Genomic DNA, 27276 nt, shown 5'->3' on the forward strand with positions numbered 1-27276 from the left:
ACATCAGTGGTTTTGTGTAGAGCTTAAAAGAATCACCGAACTATTTTTTGCATAGAATAGTAAAATTATCCTTTAGTGTGTACTCAAGAAAAAAAAATGTTCATGCCCTTAAAATCTTTCTACACAGTTTTATAGTATGTGGGGAAAGTTTTCATGAGCACCATAAACTTCCTTAAAGTTACATGATTGCTAAGCAGAGCAGTTTCTCTGTTTGGATATTAGTACCCGCTGTGGCATATCTGTACTGGCTGTCTTGTGAGGCAGTGCCAGTGTGAAAGCAGGCAGGGGGAATGCCTGACTGGAAAGGACAGGAGTGCTGTTTTCAGGAACAGAGCCTCTTGAGACACTAGTCTTCATGTGATTCAGGTGTATGCCTTGAAATGTTAAGCAGTACTACATTTCTAGAAATCTCTCCGTTCAACCAACAGATACACCAAGCTGATGAAGTTCCTTGCATGGGCCAGAGGATTTTTTTTCTGACTAGTGATGCAGAATCACAATTCATTAATCTTTAGAAGGTCTTTAGCTTTTTCCTTTGCAACTCAGCTACCAGTTTGGAAATCTAGGACCTAGAGGGTAATAAAGTTTTTTAACAGGTGTCAGCAGAGGAGTCTAATTCTTGTGTTCAGAGTGGCCAAGATGGAACAGGGTTTAAATAGAAGTCTTTAGGTGACTGTAGAAAGTCATTGCTTGCAGTATATGAATAATATTTATTTCTCTGCTCCAACTTTGGTTGAGTGTTGATATGCTTTTAATACAAAGTTCCTTCTGTTTTGGTTAGTGGTTTCTCAGTAATAGAAGTCAACAGGACAGATCTGTGGTCACATCAACACTCATTTCGAAGGCTTCAATCCATTAAGGCCTTGGAATACTTATTTTATCTTTAAGCATGTGATTTTTTTAGTGAAAATAAAAGGAATGTTGGTATACTTTGTTTTATGGAAAGTCTTCTGAAAAGGTGACAAAAGCAATGCAAGTCCTGGCAGCCTGTTGTATATGCCCTGAAACATTGTCTGTGATCCTGCTTGTGTCCTAGAGAAAATGACAAGCGTTTTGGGATGCTGGATTCTTTAGAAGGCACAAAAATAGAACAGAGCTTCTGCCTAGTCTATTGGGAAGTGTCGAAAGAACCAAGTTGTCATATTTCTTTTAAATTCTCTTAATTATTTTTTTAAGACTGGCTGTAATGTTCACAGTTGCAGTTTGTGGCAATAAATGCTATAAATCGAGGTGTCCTAAACATGCAAATCTATCTCCCTTGAAAGCATAAACACTTAAAAGCTGAAAACTGAAGGTGCCCCTTCCAGCTCCACTAGGTGTCAGCCAAGACCAAGTGACTGAGCACTGTACTGTGCAAATTGTTTAACCTAGAGAAGCCCTTGGCTGTTGCAAAATACACTGGAAAATAGTTTTCTGTGGTTGGTTGGTATGTGTAGTAATACTGTTCTGGATGTAGGTGGAGGAGTCCATCTTACGGCACTGTAAGTTAACCTGATCTGAGCAAGTTACTAGGCAATCGTGAGTTGGGTGTTTGAAGCTCTCTTAACCAGATCAAAGTAACATTAGATTGTTTCCAAATACGTTGTTCTGTGATAATCTGTAGCTTCCTGTGTAAAGAATAGGAGGTATTTAAATAATTCCTTGCTTTTTTCTGTCTGTGTAACATCATAGCTATGTTACCTAATATATTGCTCTGCCAATGCAGAGCTTTCCTTTGTGCGCTGTTCTTGAATGCATGGGTGTCTTGATCTTAGGTAACACAAACCCCGGAGGTTCCTTCAGTCTGCCTCAGAATATTGTTCACAAGCCTAATAAATTTCTTTTCATTGTCTGTGTTTACCAGTTTGAAAAGCAAGAAAACAAAACAGCTTTAGAATGTGTAGATGTATGCCTACGTTAGTGGCACTGGACCACCATAAGCAAGGTATAGAAACTATGTCTGTAACATTTTGGGGTTTTAACAATATTTTGTTTTTTTTAAACAACAGTATTTAAGATTTTTTGGGGTTGATAGTATCTGATTATAATACATACTAAGATACTGAAATGCTACAGATTAATTGCCTGTGTAACTTTTAATCTGTACTCTTTGAGAGTATGGATTTTGAGGAGTTGCTTAGTTTTTTTCTTAAGGTGGTTGTAACTGTTCTTCATTAGAATTCCTGTACTAAATGCCCAACTGTTTCCTGTATGGTTAATGGACCATTGCGAAGGAAGATGTAGGACTATGTAGCTGGAAAGCAGGACAGGTTGTGGTGAGCCATTGCATTAGCTTAGCCATGTTTTGTAACTCTTTCCTGTTGTTCTAGAAAAAAGATCCTGAAGCAGAGAGTTCTAACTAAACTTAATGGGCAGGAGGCACTTGCTCCAGGTCCTGATTTCCGGTTCAGTGTTTGAGGATCCTTTTTTCAGCATGGTAACAGACAGTGTTGTAAAGCTTTGTTAAATAAAAAGCATATTGTTGATCCAGAAAGCATAGTTGTGAGATACATCTAGGTGCAGCACATTGAAATACACAAATTAATTCAGACTGGCATATGGCATCTTCAGGATAGCAGCATCCAGCAAATGGATCCTGAGGAGTTCAACACGCATCTCGTTTTAGTGTTTTGTCACTGCTGATATACCAGTTTGTCTGTATCATTTGCCTCGTATTAACAATATCTTTCTGAAGTAGTGCTGCATTGTATTTTTCATGTAGCCTTGTATGTGGCTGGTGTACCTTCTGTATATGGTTAGAAAGGTCATATTGATGGACTTGTGAAATACAATGAAGTATGGCAGGTTTGGAGGGGGTTATGTTGCTGCTTGAAAACCAGCATGAATTGTTTAGCTTGTTAAAATGCTTTTCCCAGCAGAAAACTTTTAAATACCTGATTTTTTGTCTGCAAATGCAAGGCAGCCATTCCAAGGCTGAAGAGAAATGACTGAAGTGCTTTCTAGATGCCAAGGAAATGCTGGATTTCATTAAGTGAACTACTAATAACTTTTCCCATTCTCCTGGGTGCAGCAAGGTAGTATTGCAAAGTTTTGAGTCAAGTCCTTGAGATAAAGTTCTGGAAGAAGCCAGCTTCCTCACTGAGAGTAATGGGGAGAAAGATAGATATACATGTGAATGCTTTTAGAGCTCAACTTGATACATTGAGTGGGGATGATGATTTTTTTTTTTTTTCCCTTAATCGTGCTTACTTGGGGGGGGGGGGGGGGGGGAAGTGGGATTTTGCCTACCCTAGGGTATGTTTCTCTCCTATACTCAGACTAGGCTATAAAATAAAGCAGCACCTATAGTAGTAAATCTGTGATTGAGAATTACCTACAGTAACAAAGCCATTCCTATATACTGGCCTTTTGTTTTCTGTAAAGGAATTGGGTGCGGGTTTGGCAGGGGGTTGGTAGTGAATAAAAGCTGCTGTTAACGGATGGCTAGCTCTTGCTACTGCAACTTAAACTGCAACTAACTTAGTGTTCTAATCCAAATGCGATAAACCTCAAAGACAGCAGAGGATACTGCGCTGAGGACGCGTGCACCAATAGAAGTGTGCTTGTCCAGCAGGACTGAGCAGAGCGTAGTTTCTGACTTCATACTTTGAGGCCATTGATGAAGCATGTAGAAAAGTGGTAGGTTTGTCTTAGACCTGTATTAAGGTCAGCCAAAGGGGTGGTTTTTTTTTTTTTTAATACTTTCATAGAATCACAGAATGGTTTGGGTTGGAAGGGACCTTAAAGACCATCTAGTTCCAACCACCCTGCCATGGGCAGGGACACCTTCCACCAGACCAGGTTGCTCAAAGGCCCATCTAGCCTGGCCTTGAACACCTCCAGGGAGGGGGCAGCCACAGCTTTTCTGGGCTACCTGTGCCACTCTCTCACCATCCTCACAGTGAAGATCTTCTTCCTAATATCTAATCTAAATCTTCCGTTTTTCAGTTTGAAACGGTTACCCCTTGTTCTATCAGTACACTCTGTGACAGAGTCCCTCCCCACCTTTCCTATAGGCCCCCTTTAAGCACTGGAAGGCTGCTGTCAGGTCTCCCCCAAGCCTTTTCTGGGCTGAACAACCCCAGCTTTCTCAGTCTGTCCTCATAGGGGAGGTGCTCCAGCCCCCTGATCATCTTTGTGGCCCTTCTCTGGACCTGCTCTAGCAGGTCCATGTCTTTCTCGTGCTGGGGGCTCCAGGGCTGGACACAGCACTCCAGATGGGGTCTCACCAGAGCAGAGTACAGGGGCAGAATCACCTCCCTCAACCTGCTGGCCATGCTTCTCTTGATACAGCCCAGGATGCAGTTCACTTTCTGGGCTGAGTGCACATCGCTGACTCATATTCAGTTTTTCATCCACCAGCACCCCCACGCCCTTCTCTGCAGGGCTGCCCTCAATCCACTCATCCCCCAGCCTGTATTTGTGCTTGGGATTGCCCTGACCCAGGTGCAGGACCTTGCACTTGGCCTTGTTGAGCTTCGTGAAGTTTGCACGGGCCCACCTCTCCAGCCTGTCCAGGTCCCTCTGGATGGCCTCCCTTCCCTCCACCATGTCGACTGCACCACACAGCTTGGTGTCATCGGCAAACGTGCTGAGGGTGCACTCAATCCCACTGTCCATGTTGCTGAGAAAGATGTTAAGTAGCACTGGTCCCAATACCGGCCCCTGTGGAATGGCACTTATCGCTAGTCTCCGCTCAGAGAGTCACAGTCAACAGCTTGATATGAGTTGAATTCCAGCCAATTCCTGATCCACCAAGCAGTCCATCCATCAAATCAGTGTCTCTCCAATTTAGAGACAAGGATGTTGCGCGGGACAGTGTCACATGCTTTGCACAAGTCCAGGTAGATCATGTCAGTTGCTCCTTTCGTGGAAATCTAGCACACTTAGTGCAAGCAGTTAGTCTGAGGTGTTGCCCCCAAGCTTACTGCTCCACCTGAAAAGGAGAAATAACTGAAATGTGATTTGTTATTGATAGTGGTCTTACAGTCCTCTGATCTCAGAGCGAAAAGACAGGAAAAAAATAATTGGGAGGTAAAGCAAAATGGGAGTATCAAACAACTGCATCACATTTCCAGCTTTTTTCTTGGAGCTGAATGAACAGGCTTGTTTTTCCTTTAGTTAATGTTGCTGATTAAAACATCATAGCAGTACGCTGATTACTTATTAAGAGCTTCTGTGTGTATGTTTTCATCATACTGTGGTACACAAATGCTTGATGACTTTAGTTTGAATGATAGCTTGAAAAGTTTCCCTTTCTTTGTAAACTGGACAGTTTGTACTACCCAAAATTTGTTGAGGATGTTTCACTCAAATGGTCTTCAGTACTGTTGGACTTGTCTGTATGATTATAACATGGCTTTTCATATTCTACTGATGTTTTGCTCCAAATAAATTAGAAAAAACATACTGTGTGTCTAAGGAGTGCAGTGTTATCCTGAGATAAGTTTAAACGGGAGCATAAAGCTCGTCTATAGCAAAAGCTTTTAATGTTTAGGAGAGGTAAATACTTAGAAATTGAGGGAGAAATTAATCGGCTGGAGCTAAAGAGTTCAGAACTTCAGAGAGTTTTATAGTCTTGGAACTTCTAAAATTACAGGTGCAGAAATTTGCTTCTACTACAAGCTCCAGATTTGTGGGAGAAAGGCGATACACAGCACCAGGGATTTTTAGGCAGAGTTTATGTTTAACCAGAAGAAAAGCTTTTGAGACTTATGTTAGGAATCAGCCTACAAAGGAGAAAACTCTTTGATCACATTCCTCTCTTCTTGCTGAAAGACAGTGTAGGGGATAAAGGAGAATTTTCAGGTCTAAGTACAACTTGATTTTTGCCAGAGTAAAATGAAACAACTGCATATGATTCAAAAAGACTTAAAATGAAGAATCTAAGACAGAGGTGGGACCTGTGCATGCTTTTGATGTTGCATTTAGGCTTTTTCCTTTCATATACTTAAGTGTTAGAACCAGGGGGAATTTTGTTAAAGGAGTTCTGAGGGCTGATGTTGAATTACTTTAGAGACTTAAACACAAAATACGACTGTTTGAAGAATTTACTGATGAGAAAGAGGGAAGAGGCCACTTTGAGATAAAGGAGGGAAGAAAAAGTACTGGATGACTTTGAGGACTCAGTAACTTCAGTCAACATTCTATGTATGAAATGCAAGGTAGTGCAAATTTTGATTTGAAAACAAGATAAGAAAAGAAAGAATTCAAGTCCTGCTGATCTGTCCCTTTTAAAACTCTGGAAGTCATTCTGATCAGGAGCAAATGAGAAGCCAGTGCCTTATTCCAACTACACTAATCTTCCAAATGACTTCCTGGCTTTGCAAGGGAATGGCTGAGATTCCTTCTGGCTCATATTTGTCTTGCTGGGTGGTAGCAGAGTTGCCTGTGAGATTTTTTTTTTTTAATTATATTTTTTATTTTCTTTGAAAATAGAAAGCTGCCTAGATGAATGAAGGCAGGTACAATGTAACCCCTTTTATTTGCTCAGAGAGGGGTTTGAGAAATGAGAGTCTTCCTAGAGAAAACTTCAGACTTGTTTTAAACTACATATGAAGTGCATAAATTCCCAGCTGATCCCAGTCGACCCTTTCCCCCATCCCAGCGCCTTAACATGCTGCTGTAGGCACTTTTTCTGGGGAAAATTTAAGAAACAGATTTACAGTAGTGCTGTCTGTGACATGTTACATATATCATGAATTTATAAATACGTGTTGTGCTGAAAGTGAGATATGTGATTATGCCATGTGGATATACTTTCTACTGATGCTGAGGAATCCAGTGTTTAATAATGTCTGCAGAGAGGTGAGCTAACTAGATTACAATTGAGAGGTCTGTGACTTCCAGCAGGTGATGGGGGAACGACAACTGTTGTGTATGGTATGTCCAATGAAATTATCAAGCATGGTAGGGGGAGGAATTAGATTTCTCTGATCTCTGAGAACTTGTATTGAAGCTAAATTTTTTTTTCCTGAAGTTTGGAATTGGAAATGTTTCCAATGGCATTTTAAAACTAATTTTGCTTTATTTGGAACTTTAGTCAGTTCTCCATAATACGATTATTAACAGGACAAAAAGAAATCCTTGAACAAGCATTTCAGTCTCTCCCCTTGTTAATGTTTGCAGCTCAAATCCAATCCAAGCAATAATGAGGAAAAAGAAGCCCAGACTCAGCTGACAAAATCTGATGAGCTACAGCGCCTGCATTCACAAGCATTATCTGCCTACCAGCAAGAGGATTACGAAGCTGCTATTTCGCTTCTGGATGAAATCTTAGCAGTAAGTGTAAAGTAAAATGGTACTGTGAAAGGGGGAAGCAAGAGCTCCTGTCGGACATCTGTGTATTTTTGTTTAGTAACTTCTTCACTGACATGAAAGCACTTGGTGTAATTGGGTCAGTTTTGCTGAACACCGTGAGTCCATAATGAAGTTGGAGAGTGGAGAATACTGAGCACTAGCTACAAAAAAAAGTCAAAATAATAGCTTGTAGTTGGTGATAAAGATAGAACTTCAACCAAACTTCTGTTACTGATAACTTTTTTGATTATGCTTTCCCATTTTTCCACAGTTCAGTATTCTCAGGGGAGCTGGGAAAAAAAGGTGTTCTCAGTCCAATGAAGTTCTGCTAAATATAGGAGGTGTAGGTGTTTTTATCTAGACTCTTCATTGCCTATATACAGGCAATTTTTGTCTTGAGAAAATGAAGTAACAAAAGATAAAAATATCACGAAGTTAAAAATGTACATAGCTATCTGGATTTTCTGCTTGTTCCTTAGATAACCTGTATTTGTTGAGTTCTTAGTATAGGTAGTCTGATAGTGTAAATGTAAATGACTCAATCGTGGGCATTTTGGGTGTAATATAGAAATATATATTAAAAGACAGTTAAATGCTATGACTCTTCATGTATAAATGGCCACTGTGGACTTGGAATTTACAACATTCTACCTTTTGGTGAAGAAACTCCCAAAGTGCAAGAGTTTGTTTAGCAGGAGGGGAAGTAGAAAAGCAGAAAAGCCTCATTCTCTGAAATGATGACTTACAAACAAGTTGTAAGACCCAGAATAAATTCTCTAAAAAGAATTATGATAGACAGTTCCTTTAATTATTCTTGCTATGCTGTGACATTGTTACTTCTGTCTATTACCTTTAAAATCTGGATACTAAGATCAAATCTTGCCCACAGGCTTCTTTCTAGAGGACAACTGACAGCTTGGTCCTTGCTGTTCATTAGCCCTGTTCTTTTGGGAAGACATAATAATTTATGATTCTGATATCCTTCCCTGGAGGTTCAACAGACTGTCCCAGTTTAAGCAGTGCCAGTAGATTTAATTCATCTCCCTGCATGAGCTCATTGAATCATTTACAAATTTTCCAGGCCTTTGTTTTCTATTTGGGCAGGTGCATCACAGCATCCACCAGGAAGCAGAGATGCTAATTTCATGCACCCTGCATGTGGCTTGAACCTTATGCTATTGCACTTGGCAAAGTGAAATTAAATGGGATTTTTTTTTTTTTGCTGGGGAGGAAAAGAAGTGAAGTGTTATGGACTAAAAACAAGCTTTAATTTTGCTTCCTCAAGGTTTGTGTTTGGGATGCAGAGCTACGGGAACTTCGAGCTGAGTGTTATATAAAGGAAGGGGAACCAAGCAAAGCCATTAGTGACTTGAAAGCTGCTGCCAAATTAAAGAATGATAACACTGAAGCCTTCTATAAAATCAGCAGAATATATTATCAGCTGGGGGACCATGAATTATCACTCAGGTAATTTTACTGTTTGCTGTAATGGTTATAATTGAGACAAACAATGTGATGATACAGGTCATGATAAACCATGAAATACCTGTGTTGTCTGCTTTTTGGATGGAGTGGCAACTCTGGTCTGGATCTGGTAAGGGAAGCTCCTTTCCAGAAGCTGAGAACTGGCAGTGAAGGCACCATGTTTGTTCTTGGCACACCAGCCATTGATGGTTCCTAGCATCTTGTTTACTTAAACAAAAGCCACAGTGGACGTCCATCAGAGCTGCTTACACTTGGTGTCTTTATTGTATTTCTTCATCCTAGAAAAAAAGTGCTTCTCTAAACTTGCTTTGCTGGAGCCTTTTTTAACCTTAAATCTCCAGTCAAGTTCAGTTTACAAAGCAAACAAAAAAAAATTATGCATTAAGTCTTAAGGCTAGATTTTTTCAAGAGTGGAAACAAAAGGTTACAAGCTTAAGAACAAATAAAAAGTACAGGAGCATTCAGGTATGGGGGGCTGGGGATCCAGAGCTGTCAAATGTTTCATTCTTGCAGACAGTGTCTGGTATTTTGGATGATATTTTCATAATGCCCTCCTCTCTACTCATATTCAGTTAAGTTTAAGGTGTTATTCCTGTATGTCCCTTGTCAGTCCTGCAGTTAACTGCCCCTGCCCAATCCTGGCTGTTAACTTCATATTCTTTTTGTCTCATTTTAAAATCATTTTTGGATGGAGAGAGAGATTGTGTAAAGCCAACTATTGTTCTGGACAACTTAAAGATGCTGCGTTGCGTCTCTGGGTGAAATTTCATAATGTGTGGTGATGTCTTTGTTTTGTTCGCTTGTTTTTTGGTTTGGGTTTTTTTTTGGTGAAAAAGTGAAGTCCGGGAGTGTCTGAAACTGGACCAAGACCATAAGCAATGCTTCTCTCTCTATAAGCAAGTAAAGAAGCTCAATAAGCAGATAGAGTCAGCAGAGGAATTCATCAGAGAAGGCAGGTAAGTGTTCACTGCTATATTACCAAAAAAAAAAAGAGAAAAAAAATCACTACAGAGGTGCCAACTAATTATTGATTGAGGAGTTAAGTGATGCTTTTTGCATCTGTCAGTTGAAGTGGATAACTGAGCACAGCTCTCAAATCACAATTAAAATAAATATTGACTCGCGTAGTGACAATCCTATTCTGAGCTCTTCTAATGCCACTGTCTTCTCTTTGCATACTTAACTTCTTTGTGGAGCAGGTAGTAAGACCAAGGTAGGGATAGTATTTGTCAGCTCTCATGTATTATTACTCAGCACTGATGGGGCCACACCTGGAGTGCTGGGCTCCCTAGTACAAGAGAATTGAAGCTACTGAGAAGGTCCAGTGCAGTGCCACTAAGATGATGGAGGGACTGTAGCATCTCCCTCCTGCGAGGAAAGGCTGAAATGGCTGGGATTGCTCCTCCGAGTCTTCTCTGCCACAGAGTGATCTCATCAATGTACATGAATACCTGAAGGGTGGATGCAAAGAGGAGGGAGCCAGGCTCCTTTGTGGTGCCCAGTGACGGGATGAGGGGCAATGGGTGCAAACTAAAATGGGAGACTCCATGTGAACATGAGATGCTTCCCCCCACCCCCTCATTTCCACTGGTGGAGGTTGCCCACAGAGCTGTGGAGTCTGCCCACTTCGGAGATGAGATATTCAGTATCTGTCTGGACACAGTCCTGGGCAACCAGGTCTAGGTGGCCCTGCTTGAGCAGGGGGGTTGGACCAGATGGCCTCAGGACGTTCCTTCCAACCTCAACTATTCTGTGATTAAAGGACTACATCTTTAGACTAAAACTGTCCAGTAACTGCAGTGCAGTGATAGCAAAAGTGGCTCTGAGTGATGGGCTTTGTTATGCACCTTGTTAGAGAGACAATGCCTCTGTATTCTTCTGCTTCTTCCGTCTTTCAGTTTTACGTGTTCCCAAGCACATGACATCCACCTGTAAGGACCCCTAACAAATGAGTAGACATTGTCAAGATAGCTTTTTAAAATTAAGGCATGTGAATCAGCACAGCTAAAGACTGTTTTATTGTCAGCAGTCTGTTTGGGCTATCTTCACTTTAGTCTTCTGTTTAATAGAGTATCAGCACATTTTCAGGGAGCTTGAATTTCTTCTAGCTTGTAGCAACCCATGAGTTTAATCACACACTTGCATTTTTAGGTGAATGTTCTAATCCATTTTTGACTCAAACCATGGAACTTTAGTGTTTTTGAAACCTTCACAGCAAAAATACATTTTACTATGTGACTTGTGGAGAAGGAAGGGAGAAAACAACTGACCGATTCAAGCTGGCATAAAGAACTTTTTTTTTGTACCAAGAAATGCAAATAATATAGTGCAAGCAAGACTCCAGACTTTGTCCCTCTGAGATATCAGAGGGATGCTTTTTTTTTTTCCCAAATGCAGAGTGGTGCGTTGGACGGGAGGCAAACCTGGAGACTGTTATGTGTGCACGGTGGGGGATGGTAATCGTTAGGTTCTGCGGAAGCCTGCCAGGCATAGTGCCTGCTGGTCTGTGTCGTAGCGCAGACAAGGGAGCGGAGATGTAGGTCTTGAGATGGCTGAAAGTTTTCTTCATGGCCGAGGCGGCAGAAGCGCCGGGAGCGAGAGGGCGCCCCAGCCCGCCCCCCCAGGGAGGGGAGCGCGAGCTCCTGGCGGGGTCCGCTCGGACTCGCCGTGGGCGGGGACAGGAGCGGCGGCGGCCAATCCCCTCGCAGGGCAGAGCGGCCCCGGGGAGCGCGGGCCCGGCCGTTGGGGCGGCGGTTGGCGCGGGCGGGGCGGGCAGGGCAGGCGGGCGGGCAGGGCGCAGTCCCGCCCCCGGCTCGAGAGGCCGAGTCGACTAAATCAGGACTAAATGGAGTTAAATCCAGCTGGCGACCAGTCACAAGCGGTGTACCCCATAGCTCAGCACTGGACCCAGTCTCGTTTAACATCTTTATCGATGATCTGGATGAGGGGGTTGAGTGCTCCCTCAGTCACTTTGCAGATGACACTAAATTGGGTGGGAGTGTTGCTCTGCTCGAGGGTAGGGAGGCTCTGCAGAGGGATCTGGACAGGCTGGATCGATGGGCTGAGGCCAGTTGTGTGAGGTTATCAAGGCCAAGTGCCTGGACCTGCACTTGGGTCACCACAACCCCATGCAGCGCTACAGGCTTGGGGATGAGTGGCTGGAAAGCTGCTTGTCAGAAAAGGCCCTGGGGGTGCTGGTCGACAGCCGGCTGAACATGAGCCAGCAGTGTGCCCAGGTGGCCAAGAAGGCCAACAGCATCCTGGCCTGTATCAGCAATCGTGTGACCAGCAGGAGTAGGGAGGTGATCATGCCTCATACTTGGCACTGGTGAGGCCGCACCTTGAGTACTGTGTGCGGTTTTCAGCCTCTCATTACAAGAAAGAGGTTGAGGTGCTGGAGCGTGTCCAGAGAAGGGCAGCAAAGCTGGTGAAGGGCCTGGAGAACAGTTCTGATGAGTAGTGGCTGAGGGAACTGGGGTTGTTTAGTCTGGAGAAGAGGAGGCTGAGGGGAGACCTTATCGCGTTCTGCAACTACCTGAAAGGAGGTTGTAGTGAGGTGGATGTCAGTCTCTTCTTCCAAGTAACAAGCGATAGGACAAGAGGAAATGGCCTCAAGTTGCACCAGGGGAGGTTTAGATTGGGCATTAGGAAAAATTTCTTTAATGAAAGAGTGGTTGAGTATTGTAACAGGCTGCCCAGGGAAGTGGTGGGAGTCACCATCACTGGAGGTGTTTAGAAAACATGTTGATCTAGCCCTTCTAGACATGGTTTATTGGGGGGGTGGTTTGGGGTTGACAGTTGGACTTGATCTTAGTGGTCTATTTCGACTGATGATTCTATGGTTCATACTATTGTCTCGCACTTCACTTTTAAAACTACTGAAGTTAATGTAGGTTACTAGAAGGATGTGAAAATCCTGAATTTTAAAATTTTAAAGTTTTAAATAAATCACAACACCCTGAAGTAGTTATTACACTTCATGGTATTACGCTTATCTTTACGATGTAAACAGGTATGAAGATGCTATCAGTAAATACGATTCTGTAATGAAAACTGAGCCAGAAGTCCCAGTTTATGCTACTCGTGCCAAAGAAAGGATCTGCCACTGTTTATCAAAGGTAATTCTGCTTTATCCGTAAATTTCTTAAAAAACAGCCACCCACACCCCCCCGCCCCCCAAAAGCTACCACTACATAAATTTTGTTTTACTTTCTCCTCTCTAGAATCAGCAGGCTACAGAAGCCATAAAAGTTTGTACAGAAGTCCTGCAACTGGAACCAACCAATGTGAATGCTCTGAAAGACAGAGCAGAAGCTTATTTGCTGGAAGACCTATATGAAGAAGGTGCAGTGCGTGCCATTTGCACATACTCTTTTATGGGTGTTTAAAATGCAGTCAGTGTTTTGAAATTTTTTTTAACATGCACTTTGATTCTACACTATGTTGTTATCTGTAATCAGCACTGGTAGTTGCAGATTTATAAAAATACCTGCTGGTAATTTGGGCTTGATTAGTCTAAGTGGAATGTACTTGTTTTATTTTCAGCAGAGTTGTCCTTAGAACAGTGGGCTATGTTCAGGATGTTTTATGAGGCTGTACAGCTTACTGAACTTACTTAAACACATTTTATATAATCAGCAGTGTCAGACAATTGCATTTAGAGATAAAAGGTAATTATAGTTAGGGTGATGTAAATCTGTTTTAGAACTCCATTTTAATGTCTTTAGATGGCAGCATGAAACAATACTGTTCTAACCCCTAGCATGTGTTGAGGGCAGAGGAAGATAACAGCCCTTGCTTCACCTCGCGGGTCTCTGTAGTGCTACTAAGACCAGAAAACTGATTCTACTCCTGAGGCTGCGTTTTCCATACGGGGTTTCCATAAAATGCATCCTGTTCCTTGGTCTCATCTACAGCCTTGGAAAGTAGGGACCGAGTAATGGGCGTGTCTGAGTACACCATTATGTTGTTACCTGGCTTCTTTAAGAGTACTAAATGCTAATGTGCTATTAAAAAAAAAAATCTTAAATTTAATTTAGTGAATCTCATTTCCACAAGAATCCAGGCTTAAGAAGGAAATCTGGACAATCTGTCTGTTCCCCCCCTCCCCATACAGTCGTGCAGCAGTTTTTGAAGCACTGGGCTGTTTCAGTCAAATGTAATGAGGGAAAGGACTTGTAGATTTTAAATCTGCCAAGAACTAGTTCCATTAATTTTAGCACTCATAGAACAATTTTCCTTTTCTGTATTGTGATACTGGATCTTTTGCTTTATAACAGAACAAAAAAACCCTTTTCAATTTAAACATTCATGAGGCAGCTGTTCTCGTTAATAGCATGCTCAGGGTTTTTTTTTTCTTTTAGAGAAATTAATCACTGAGAGATGATACCACTCACATCTTGAAGCTCACTTCAAAAATGAGATACCCATTTTGTTCTTTTTTTAGACCTCCTTGACTCAAATGAAAACAGGGTATAAAGAGCACTGGTGCGGTTTCAGGCAGTCCTCTTCATCAGTTCTGTAGACTTGTACCTCTGAAGTGACCTAGTCCTAGTCCCGCTTTGCTGAGGCTGGCAAGCCTTCTTCCTCCTCCTAAGAAAAAAAAGTGGAAGATAACAGCATTTTGGGGAATGGATGACCTTTGTACAAAGGGATTGGTTTAAAAACCCCTAAAGTGTGTGTGGGAAAATTCTTTCTGTTGTTCTTAGGGTAATGTTTTTTCCATCTTTTGATTGAGAGCTGCAATGCCAATCTAAAAGTAAGGCTTAGGAAGATTTCACAGTGATGAGGCCTCCTTTGGGCATATCCCCATCTTTTTCTGAACTTCAGTACAGCGGAAGTAAGCTCACTCAGTGTTGGAAAAAGTAGATTTACAAATGAATAAAAAAACCCTGCTTCTGTAAAAATACTTGAAGGTACAGAATACAGATCTACATAGATTATGGCTGGTACAAAGATTTTGATTTCAGAGGAAGGAGTATTGGCAAAAGGAGAACCCAAAGAAAATTTAAGATTACTTTTTCCCTGCAAGGTGTATGAATCTTTAGCTTAATGGAGGGTACAGGGAGGGGCAGGCCAAACAGGCCCTGCTGTGAGTCCCCTTAGATGTACCTTTTGCTTCTTACTAGTGGACAGAATTGATCTGTTTTCTCAAAATTGATGGATCTCAATTTGGATGCTTCTAACATTGTCTTCCATTAAATCCTCATCTGTTTCTGGTTCCTCTAGGGTCAGAGAATCTGGCAACTCTTGCAAATTAGAGGAGGAAAAAAAAAAAGCTTTGTAACAAGGTTCTGCACAAATGCACAGAGCCATTTTGGTCCTGTGCCGGAGCCAATGCCTCCCTATTATGGGATATCAGGGGACACAGCTGTGATCTGGGAGAGCTTAGCTCCTGGGCTGGAGCCTGCTGGGCTTGGCCTAGCCTGGTTCGGAGTGGACAGCTATGCTAGAGTGGAACGGTTCTCCAAATCCCTGTTGTTTAGCCTATACCCTGCCCTCCTCCTGCCCTTGACAGTAGTGAGATGTTGTAGTTACATTCTGCCTTCCAGCAGAGCCTCCATAGACTTGATTATAATCCATTAGTGTTAGTCTGCCTGAAGGGGTCTTCCCTTATCCTTCCGTTCGAACTGCTGTAAAACTCTGGCTGATTTCTCGCTGCTCTAGAGAACAGTAGAGCAATTAAAATTGTAGTATCATATTTAAAGGGGCAAATTGATTTTCATTCCTCCCTCAAGAAAATGTCGAGCTGGAGGCACCTATTTTCCTGTTTAAAGACAGGAAATTGTGGAGTACTTGTAATTCAGAACTTTGAAGGCGATTATGGTTAAATGTTCAAGACACACTTCAGTACGTGTAGTGGAGTTCTGATTCCTGTCAAATGGTTTTAATTACTTTATAATCACATGGGATCCAGGGCTTGTCTACAGAGACAGATGCGTAATGACTCCCTTTCTGGCTTACCTCTCAGATACAGCAGTCTGTCTAAAGTATACAGCACACGTTTTGTCAAAGAATTAGAAGAAACCCACCTTACTCTTTCAGAACTGGTTAGGACATCGTTTTTATTTTCTTTTTTTTCCCTTCCTCCCCCTCCCCACCCTGCTACTGTAGAGGAAACAGCCCCTATTTCAGTAAGAGTGTAACAGGTTCAGTTATTCTTCTGACAGAGTTGGCATGAACTGCATTTGCTCGTGTTAGATAGGAAATTAATTCTGCGTATGGAATAATAGCCAATCTTGGTCACTCTGTTTTAAAGAGGCAGGCAAGATAGGAAAGGCAGGCAAGGTGTTTAGAGATATGATGCGATTGCTGTTTGAGAGATTGTGAAGACTCTTGTATTGAAAGGAAAGTTAGATTTGACTAAAGTATTTAAACTCAAAGCGATACTGGAAACTGGTTGTTCCTTTCATGTCATGAGACAGAATGAAAGGAAGAAGGGGTGTTCTATGAAGCAGCAGGCCAGGGAGAAGCAGCAGTGATTCTTGTGACAGTTTGTGAGGTACTAGTGCTTTTAGAAATAGTAGCTGAGAAGAACTGGTTAAATATCCCACTTGACATACTGTGATTAGTAACAAGTCTTCTAGTTTCACAGCAAACTTCCCGTGGTCAGGAAGCTGTCATCCTGCTTCCACCTGCTTCCTCACCCCTCAGGTGGGAAGTGATTAGCTTTCTGAAAGAGGAAAATTCCTACGCTGGAGAGTCTCTTCCAACTGTGGGAAAGTGCAAAATGTATTTGCCATCAGGTGTGCTGGGTGCATTCCTTCTGTGCTGTGCGGCACTAAAAACATCTGTGTTCCCATATGCTTAATACTGGCAGCCTTTAAATGAGGGAGTCGATTTAAACCAAAACAAAACCCCAGAAATTTAGTACTGTCATTGCAGATCCCTGACCCCTGAGCAGCTTGGTTTGCAGCAGTGGTGTGTGCTGTAGATGATGTGGTGCTCAGTGACGCTGAGCAATCTGATCTGCATTTGGTGGGTCGTTGTGATGGGAACTCCTGTTAATACATGAAGCAGATCAAGTACGCTGCTGCTTAAAATTATTGGAGCAGTAAAGGAGCATAGTGAAATCCCTGCATTTTCATTCTTTTTATCAGTTTTGATAGCATATATTGGGCACACGCATTAGTGTACGCTCATGTTCACTGTTTTTTTAATGACTGGACAAATTATTAAAAATACCAGTAGAAGCCAAAATGCTTTATTCAAGCGGCAAATGACAGTGTCCAGTGATGTGAAAATGAATAGAAATTCTGTTTTGTTTGTAATGGCATATGAAATTGGGGCACTGGAAATACTTCTTGGATTTTTTTGTTTTAATAACCGAAACAAGATTGCAATGGTATCAGATGTCTGGGTAATACAAATTCATTAGCACTTCCTGCTGTCTTGCTCAGAAACAGTGAAAAACAAATGTAACACCTGCTGAGAAATAGCATCTGCTTGGAAATAATCTGATGCAAGTACTTTGTCTAATTTGAGAAACCTGGGAGACTTCGATCTGCAAATGAGACTTTGAGGATTGTAAGGGTGGAAGAAGAGCAGTCTCATTAGAGACTTCAACAGTTGCTTCCCTTGATAAATCTTGATGTCAAAGAATATTTAAACTTGGATTCTGAAGCATTCAGTTACCACTTATAATAATAATATAGTTCACTTCAATAAAAAAGTATAGGCCTGGAATTTCTTAAACTCATGACTACATCACAGCACCTTGCTTTCATTCCTGAGAAATGCAACTTCTGAAATAAAAGTGAGAGCATGCTTTTGGAAAAAAAAAACCTTAAAATATAACTGTCTGCGTATTACGCAGAGGTGTAAAAAGCAAATCTTTGTCTTTCCCTAACATTATGAACTTCCTGGTAATCTGAAATCCAGCTTTACTGTCATTAAAGAGGAAGGGGTTTTCTGTCATGTTGGTTGAGTGCAGAGTGTGGGAGAAGGAATATCACTTTAAAAACTCTGTATGATGCCTCCTTCAGTTGAACAGTGATGTGGGACTAACGCTGTGCAGTGGGCTCTTCAAGTACTAGTTGCTGAAACTGGCTTCTTGACTCCTGTTTCATCCCAGTGCTGGATTGTTATGTTCATCCATGTGACTGTTGTAATATCTAGAGTGTTCTGACCTACCTACCACTAGTAACCTCCCTTCTCCTTCCTTTCCAAAAAGTGTGATTAACCTAGAGAAAGAAAATTACCTAATCTATATGTGAAAATGAATCTCCTCTACTCCAAGGTTTTCTAATTTGGAAAAAAAGTGGCAAGTTGAAATAAGTTTTTCTGTTTGTATATTGTAATAGCAAAACCAGTTTTGGTGAGTGGTTGCATTCTTGAAACTGAAGTGTATAAAAAATAGTTGTGTAATCTTTTTTTCCATTTACTTTTTTATAAAAGCTATTAAAGACTATGAGACTGCTCAAGCCAATAGTGAAAATGACCAGCAGATTCGGGAGGGGCTCGAACGTGCCCAGAGGATGCTGAAGCAATCACAGAAGAGGGATTACTATAAAATCTTAGGAGTAAAAAGGTGAGATATTAGTATCTGAGGTGATGATGTGAAAGTTGCTTATTAAACCAGTACATCTAGGACTGATCGCTTGAATGTGCTCTGCTGAGTGGTAGATTTTGTTCCTGTGTCTGGCTACCTTCACTTTCCTACTACTCTGGTTGAGCAGTGTTCAGCTTTTAAGTAGCATTTGTTTCCAGTTCCTTTAGAAAGAGTGAAAAAGCAGCATTAGGGAGGAAGGAAATAAATCCCTTGGCAAGAAATTCTTAGTATAGATGATCAAGAGTCAGGTGAATTAATTGGGGAAGAAATGAAGACTGGAAAGAATTACTGAAAGCAACAAAAAATAAAACTGTGGCGGATAGTGTGATGGATAGGAAAAGTTTGAAAGGTCTAACTGGCAAGTATCTAAAGTACTTCTGCCGTTAACCTTGAGAGACTAACGACTTCTTTCTCATGAGAACCAAATGAATGTCCAGTTCTGAACTAGTATTGGTCGTCCTTCCAATCGTGAACTAATTTGATCCCTACTCATTGTGCTTTTTGTTACTCCCCTGATCGTAAATTCTTCAGACTGGGAACTGTGTTCTGCATAGTAGCTAGCGGCAGCATCTTTCCAAGGAAAGTAAATGGGTGGTGAAGGAACAAGTTGAGTAATCTTTGTTTAAAGTTGCAACCTGCTTCTGCTGGTTTTTGTGTAAAGAATCTTCAGTGCCACCTGCAGAAGGTTAGCTAGCACCTCATAAGTTTCTTGATGTGCTTAGTTACTGTCTTGGTGTTTTAAAAGAAGCCTGTAGATTCACTAGTGTGGTATATAAACAGAAAATTAAGTTATCTACAATTTTATCCATCCAGAAATGCTCGAAAGCAAGAAATCATAAAAGCTTACAGAAAGCTGGCATCCCAGTGGCACCCTGATAACTTCCAGAGTGAGGAAGAAAAGAAGAAAGCAGAGAAAATATTCATTGATATAGCAGCTGCTAAAGAAGTCCTCACTGACCCAGGTAATGACTGTTCTTACGCAGTGACTTCATTTTTAAGTACTTTTTTACAGTAATGTAAAAATGTAGCAAGGGTGAGTCATAACAAGCATTACAGCTTCCCTTTCTCCATTTCTCCCCTTACCCGTCTCGAGAGAGCAGTGCACTCATACTTGCGTCCAACCTGTTGCATGAAGTCAGCTGTAAACCTGGAATTATTTATTTGGGTTGTGCAAAGAGATGCTCTGCAAACGGAGCTACCCCCCCGAGGGGACTGGGTACTCTGCTCCTGTCGGCCTGAGGGCGAGGCTGCCCTCGCTACTGGTCTGTGGCCAGGCTCCTGGGGCCAGCCCAGTCCCTGGGAGCAAGGAGCCCTGTCAGGTCTGGCTGTCTGCTGGTCAGCTCTGGAGGAGGGGGAAAACGTGAAGAATGCTGTCAATCTCTTGGGAGACCCTATGGTGGTGACTAGGAGGTCTAATGTCTTTCTCACCAAGAGATGAACGGAAGGAGTTGGACCATTTAGTCTCAAGAATGTAATAAAAACCAGGGTGGCGTGGCTATCTTGCCTCCTTTAAAAAAATACAAAACAAACAAGCAAACAAACAAAAAAAAACCCCTCAGCCAGAGCCATCTGTGCAGTTCTTGTCTTTAAACCGTTCCTGTATGGTCATGGGCGAGAGAGAAGCACGTAAAACATGGAGATATTGGAGGCTCCTGTTTTTATCTTCAACTGCTCAGGTTCATCAAAGTGATAATTAGGCAGATGGGCTCAGAGTTTTCCAGAGGAAGGAGGGATCCGAGAGTGATGAACTGCATTACAAACTTGTGGTCAGAAAACCTTTTTGTGTGTTGCTGTGATCTTTTTGATAATTATGAACACAAGTTAGGAGACTTATATACTGGAGACTTGTATACTGGAAGCGTTTGAGATGCTGTTTGCCCTGTCAGCATCTCGAGGACATCTTCATCTACTTTCTCCTTAACACTGCTTCTGATGTCAAATTTATCATTCCTGTCAAACCAACTGGTCCAGAAAAGTAGCACTGACCGTATGTGGTTTCTGTAATGCCATCTGTATTGCTGTCCATCTCTTCGTACAGCAATGACACTCTCTCCTTTCATCCAGATATCTTTTCCCGGGTCATTTTCTAGCTCTAGTGACCACATTGATTAAGTAAAGATAAAACTATAAAGCCTGTGGACCTCTGAATCTCTGAGCTTTGACTTGCCAGCTTATTACCCTGGGGCTCTGGTGTCCTTTGAAGCCATCTTCCACATTCCTTCCCCAGCCAGTCTGGTGATTCCCTCCTGACTTGACTCCTTTGCTTCCCTTCTTTGCCTTGATAAAGTGGGTGTCCTGAAAAAGTGTCAGGTGATCAAAAACCTTGTGGCGCTTGTGGGCTGCATGGAAGTTAAAAGCAGGTGTAAATAACAGAGTAGTGGTGTAGCCTGTGACTTGTCTGGGGGTCTTGGGGGAAGGCTGGACAAAACTACCTGAAGAACACACTTTCTGCCTCCAAACCACTGTCCCTGTGACAGCGCTCTGCCTGCATGGTATATGGGGAAAGTCGAAAAAGTTTGAGGCTCTGCGTGCTCACTTCCGTGCTGTTGCTGAATGACCAGTGCTGGAATTGATTGGTTTTGAAGAACTGGCAGGATACAGTGTGGTCTGTCCTTGGACCACCCCAAGTGAGTGCAGCTATGAGAGAATAGGTCCAATAAACTCATCAAGGACAAAATGTCCCAATTATTTGTGGAACACAGTTGGTCCAAGTGCCACTGTCCTGTCCCTGTTGAAATTCACACCTGTCCTGTTGGACAGGCAGGTACCGTCTTGCCTCGTTTTAAACTAAATGACTTGTTTGAAGTTTGTCGTACAGCGTTTCCACGGAGTTAGTCTCTTTTCCAATGCCAGGCTCCTGGACAGCTTTGAAAAACTCAAGAGTTGCAGCTCTGTGGCCTGGGGGGGTGTCCAAATTATTGGTGATCAGAGATGCTTGGTGTTACTGCCCTGACTGCTGCGCCCTGATACCACCTTGGTTTTGTTTCCTCCAGAAATGAGGCGGAAATTCGATGCGGGAGAGGACCCACTGGATGCGGAGAGTCAGCAGGGCGGGGGCAACCCTTTCCACAGGAACTGGAACACGTGGCAAGGATTCAATCCCTTTGGTTCTGGAGGAGGACCATTTACATTCAAATTCCACTTCAGTTAAGAGCCAAGACTGTTTCTGGTGGCTGCTGCTGTTTTTTACTTCAGTTGTTGAAAAATAAAAAGTCTCTCAGTTCAAGACCCAAAATCTTAATTTCTAATGTTGTCCTTAACCCAGAGTCTTACTGCACTAGAAAACAGCTCCTTCTTCCTTTTAGTGTTCGGAGGGTTTGCTTTGCGGTGAACTCAACAAGCTCGTACTGGCTGGGGCGGGGGGGGGGGGGGGTGTTACTGCTGATGTACTTGTTGTGGATATGCAGGATGTGCTTATTCCTATGGATGGCAAAACCAGTAAGAGGCTACTTAGGACAGCATTTAAACATAAATTTAGGACTCAAGTGTATGCTTAAAGGTAAAAATGCATGTAAATACTTGTCTGAATCGGGGCCTAATAAACATGGCAAGGGTAGTTACAATAATCTCTACGTTAACAAATTGTTAGGGGTCGTGCTCAGCGGACTGATCCCCCTCTCAGTATTCTTAAAAGGAAACCCTAGTGACCGCCAGCTGTGTTACTGGCGGCAGTGCCATGGGGGGGTGAAGAGGCTGCGTGCAGAATGAGCCCGAACAGTCGCTCTGAAAGAAGATTGCTTGTGACTAACGGTGTTTGAAAATGCCTGCTCGCTTTCTTCACCAACCTGAAATGAATTGGGATGATTTCCTTGGTGGTAATTGTCAACTGTGAAAGTAAAAAAAAAAAAAAATGCCCGAAGTTTTTCGAAAGACTTTTTCTGAATGTGATTTGGGGTGTTTAGGTACCATTTTTGAGTAGTTTGCACTTTAACAAAATATCTGCGTGAGATTTGAGCAAAAAATTCGATGTGATGTTTCCCCGACTATGCAGCAATGTGTTACTTCTCTGTACATAAACTTGGAACCGATACAGGTTGTGAGGTGAGTGTGTTGCGGCCTCTAGGAATACGGCGTTAACTTGAGGCTTTCCCCGTTACACAACACCTTCAGTAATGCTGGGTGAGGCAACAGCGAGCTAATACTGTGTGAAATTGTCTGAAGTCGTTTTGTGCAACAGCCACAGTACTGCAAAACCAACTGCCTGCGTGCAAAAAGAGGGACGAACTTTCCAGTTTAGCCAAAAGTCTGGTTTGTTTTTTCTGTATGCCCGTAGCTAAAATTGGCTTAGGGTATTGATGGGACTGCGTGAATGCGATGTGAGGCGTTGGCAGGGCTGTAGTTGCTGTGAGGGAACCGTCCTCTCACTCTGTCACCAAATAGATCATAAGTGCCAATGAGTTTCAGCAGCAGCCTTTTTCTGAGACTGCAGGGATTATTACAGTTCATCAGTGTTTCCTTGGTTGAATTTTAACTGGAAAACAATCAGCCGATCGGAATCTTCTCTCACTTCAGCTCACAGCATCTGAAAGCAGAGGCAGCCACAGTAAAACAAATGAAATCAGCAAGTAAGGCCTTCAGTCTGAACATTATTGGGGGCGGTTATCACTGAAAGCAGTATTGCTGTTGAAGCATAACCCCTGTCTCCTGCCTCAAGTACTTTGCAAACATAATTCTGAGGCCATGTGGCTTCGTCAGATGTTTTTCAACAGCAATTTAAAGGTCAGTGTTTGTTCAGCAGAAATTTATCTTCAAGCTGAAGAGCGTATGCAGTGATTTCCAACAGTTTATTGTACAAGAACACTCCAGCAGCCTGTTCACCTCCAGTGTCAGGTATTTTCCAAGCTTGACTGGCTTTCTAGAAGTTCACCTTCTGCTTTTGACCTGCTTTTTGTTTAGACTCTGTAGAAGATGCTCAGGACGCTGTTCACGCCGTTCTGGGCCAGCATGGTTCTTGGAGGACCTCTGGGGCTCAGGCGTAGGGTCCTGCTGCACGATGGGTCCCCTGTTAGCCCACGGTGTCAGCCGCGCAGACGGCGCTCTGCAGGTGAGCTGTTGGTGCACAGCAGGTGGAAGGTCAGTAGGGAGCTTCACCTGCAGCGGCTCCCTGGGCTGTCACCAGCCCTGTCCCCTGGACCCGACCGCCCTTGCTGCGGGCGGGCTGACTGCAGCGTGTGTCTGTGCGAGCCGCTGCTCTGTATGGATGCCCTTGTGTTGCATGGTTGGCTGCGGAGGGGCTGGTTGGAAATCGCGGTGCAGTGAGCGGTGTAGGTGACGTGTTCCTTTGTACACGCCGGAGTGTTGTTCAGTTCCGGGAAGTCCCAGTGACCACCGGAGAGGGCTGTGTCTGCGTGCCAGGGAAGCGCTAGAAATGGTGCATCTTCTTGTGAAGGACTGCCCTGGTTCAGCTTTCATGTTCTCATCCCTCTCCCTTCTCTGTTTGAAGGGCTATAGCTGAGAAGATTGCTTCCTGGTTTTGATTTTTTTTCTTTTAGGGAAGGACCAGGATGGTCCCTCATAAGGAAATTATTCACACAAGGCACTGGCGTTAGAGCAGTGCGGACTTGTTTCTCTAAGGCGATGGAGAGTTCTGCTGTACGCTGGAAGCGGTCAGGAACAGAAAGGATTGTTTCTTTTGAGAACGAATGGGAAAGGGAAAAATACACAGTAAGGAAAAAAAACCCAACAGAGGCTTGAACATAGTCAGTAGAAGGAGGAGGATGGTAAATGCGTGACTGCTGCTCATAGATTCCTTCTGCAGAAGACAGTGTCTTGAACACAAAACCAAAAAAACGACAGCGGAGGTACTAAGCAGCTGCTGATTACATGAAGTGTTCCCAGTCCGGTGCTGGTTTTAAGGGAGCAGATGCTGACTTTTAGCTCTAAGGTGCTTCTGCAAATACAGAAGTGCCAAGTTGTGTTAAAAAGAAAGCATTTGCGTCCCAAGGGTCTCCAGATACGGTGTGGCTGATGGGACTGTAGAAACTGGAGCGCTGGTAACGCACCGAGTGTTAATGGTACTGGCGATGTACGAGGGAGCTGAATTTGCCTTTTCATTTATTCGTGGGTGTCTGTAGTGCAATAATGTTCAATAACCGAACATTGAAATAAACGTCTTGGTAGTTTGTAAACCCCCGGGTGTGCATGAAGCATCGTTACAATAATTGGCCTATATGTAGATGCAAACTTTCTCTGTTGAATTCTCTCAGTTCTAATAAATTAGTTTCCAGCTTGTTTTAAAATGAAGGTGGGGGAAGCGTATTTTACTGGATTCATGCTTAATACTGATGTATTAATAGATCAGTATTAAAACAGATTTGAAGTGAATTATAAACTTGTGACATATGCAGAAAATGTGTCAGCTTAAACTTTAGAAAAAAAAAAAGCTTGTTACCGTTTCAGTTTTCAGACCAGTGTTTGGAATAAGAATTATTCTTCTGTTTCGGGCTGTGATCTGTAGGAGCTTTGCTGGAAGCTAGCCAGTATAGCATAGCGGGTTAGTCGTATTTATAAGTGCCTTATTGTAAGGTATTGTTTGTTTGCTCTATGATACACACTTTTATCCATAAAATTAAAAAAAATAAATGGGAGAATAATTTTTTTTTGCCCTCAGCAAATCTCAAAGTAGCAGTTTTATGTTTTGAGAAGGATAAGTAAAGCTAGCCAGAGATTTATCAAATGTTTGAAATTATAAAATGTCTTTATATAAAATCATAAATCTAAAAAAGCAAGAACTGTTTTTTCTAGAACAGTGGGAATTATTTTATGGTATTTTTCACAATAAAGATATTTATGATGACAAGAATGCACTGCAGTGTATTTGTCTGCCCTTCTTTCCTCATCCCGCTCTCCAAGTTTGAAGTCAGAGCTGCGCAGAAGTGCAGCAGGAGGCTGCCAGAACACTGGCTTGGGGGCTGGATTCACGTTTCCGAAGCAGCTACTGCAAAAGGCGTCAGGCCCTCACAAGGAAGGTACGGGACGGGGTGAGGCAGCGTGTGGGTGCTTCACACGGGGGGTTCAAGACTTCTTTTCCCTCCCGACAGGCCCGACACAGCTGGTTGCTGCCGGCGGTGCAGCCCTTTCCTCACAGCTGAGCAGCGAGCAGGAGCGCTGCGATGTCTCGTGTTGAACGTCGAGGACAGTGTGTGACAAACCGTCCCAGAGCGGTACCTGGCTCGCTCCGGGGGCAGGATTGCATCGCAGCCGCGTTTTCTGGATAGCAGCCTATCCCAGGAACGCTTCTGCCCCTCAGTTGCCAGGGGGAGAGGAGGAATCCCTCTGCTCGCTCCTGCGGCTGGAGCTTGCAGCCAGCCAGCAGCTCTGGGGAGAGAAGGTGGGCGCCTGAGGGCACATGGGACGTGTAGGATGAGCACGTGCTCAAGTGTGATTTCTAGGCAATGATGAAAACTACTTCTAAAGCCAGTACCCTGATTTTTGTTGCTTATTATTATTTATTTTTAATCCAGTGAATGTTACAAGGGGGCTGACAAAAGTACTGGAACTTGGAAGGCAGGTGAGAAATTGCTGAGCCTGCAGGAGTTGCTTACGCAGCAGCTCTTCCAGCTGGACTTCACTGCCAGCTGAAGAGGACGAGAGGCATTGCTGCTCTGCAAGGGCAGAGCCTATAGGAGGCTGGAGCAGAAACTGCATCATGGGCCTCTGAGCAGATGGTGCCCTCAAAGTACTCCAGTAGAGCTTGAGCTCCATCGGTGACTTCACCGAAGAAAGTGTCGATTCATACCCTGTGCCATAAAGCACCACCGAGGGCTCAGTCTACTCGCCAACACAAGCCCTGCGCAGCAGCATGAGAAACGAAGCAGAGTCGTGTCGTGGCATCCATAAAGATGACGGTCCTACCTGAAGTCAGCCAGGGCACGTATGTGTGCACGAATGGCAATGTGATTTCTCAGCATCTGTCTGTGGAAACCTTTGGCCTACCTGTCAGATAGGAGCATGTCAGACTTTCTTCACATCAAAAAAGCACAACAGTGAGAGGTGCAGTTACGGTCTAGGAGAGATTCTTGAAATCTCAAGTCTGTGAGGACTGGGGAAGGAGTTACAGCAGGAGTGCGGGGTTGATTGGTGGTGGTTTTCTTCAGGCTCAGAGCTGTAATCAAGAGTATCCACCTAAGGAGAGGAGGGACACACAGTGCACAGAGACAGAAGTGATGTGTACAGTCACAGCTGAGCAGCTGTTTGGCAGGGCTTACAGCGTTGCCAAGTTCTGGCAGTTTTTAGAACACAAGAGTGGTGCATCTCCTGCATCATTTTCCTATGTGTGAAGAATTTTTCTGCGGGCAAAAACCTATTTTCCTACTGTTGTGACTGCAGGACTCGATGTGCTTTGGAGAATGCCGGATGCTTGCTGTGGGATAGCTCATGTTAAGGGTGGTGAAGAACCGAAAACATGGTGTTACTACACAGCATATCCATGTGGGTGAGAGGTAAATCATAGTAGAACGGCAGAGTCCCTCATGCATTTGCATGAGTAGCTAAAACTGGGGTCTGACAAACACCCCTGCTAAAAGGTGTTACATACACACACACACGGACAAAGAGAACATTTATATTTCAGAGAAGACACATAGCACTAAAGGAGTGAGTCAACTTAACCATGTGTCATCACTCGGTTAAATACCCAGAAGTTAAAACCAGTCAATATAACAGGTCAACTGCAAGGAACCATGTTTGACAGCTGGCTTCTTGGAACTGAACTTGTGCAAAAAACCCCAACCAAACAAAAAAAAAAGACCCTGCTGAAAGTGCCTTTGCTCTTAGGCCCTTAAGGGAGAGGTTTTGGTTGCTGTGCTTTCACCTGCACCATTCTGTGCTGAAAGGAAGGGATCTGCAAGCAAAGACAGCCTCTTTTCATGAAGTCCAACATCAGCTGAGGATGCAGTTTGTACTATCAGTGTCTACCACAACCGTTTCACAGGGTTCAAATCTGGCTGCGCGCTGTGCTAGGC

General features: G+C 43.1%; 1 protein-coding gene across 1 annotated transcript in view; it reads left to right on the forward strand.

The window, feature by feature from the left end:
* DNAJC3 (DnaJ heat shock protein family (Hsp40) member C3) overlaps positions 1–21554 on the forward strand; it is a 35908-nt gene extending 14354 nt beyond the window's left edge. Inside the window, exons 5-12 of the mRNA XM_086482030.1 lie at positions 7108–7260; positions 8564–8745; positions 9600–9719; positions 12776–12881; positions 12987–13107; positions 18160–18292; positions 19127–19275; positions 21307–21554. Of these exons, the coding sequence (XP_086338156.1) occupies positions 7108–7260; positions 8564–8745; positions 9600–9719; positions 12776–12881; positions 12987–13107; positions 18160–18292; positions 19127–19275; positions 21307–21464 (1122 nt within the window). The 3' untranslated portion in view covers positions 21465–21554. The remainder of the gene's footprint in view (positions 1–7107; positions 7261–8563; positions 8746–9599; positions 9720–12775; positions 12882–12986; positions 13108–18159; positions 18293–19126; positions 19276–21306) is intronic.
* The last annotated feature ends 5722 nt before the right edge of the window (positions 21555–27276 follow it).

Source organism: Leptosomus discolor, chromosome 1 (genome assembly GCF_034619465.1).
Source record: "Leptosomus discolor isolate bLepDis1 chromosome 1, bLepDis1.hap2, whole genome shotgun sequence".
NCBI classification, from domain to species: Eukaryota; Metazoa; Chordata; class Aves; order Leptosomiformes; family Leptosomidae; genus Leptosomus; species Leptosomus discolor.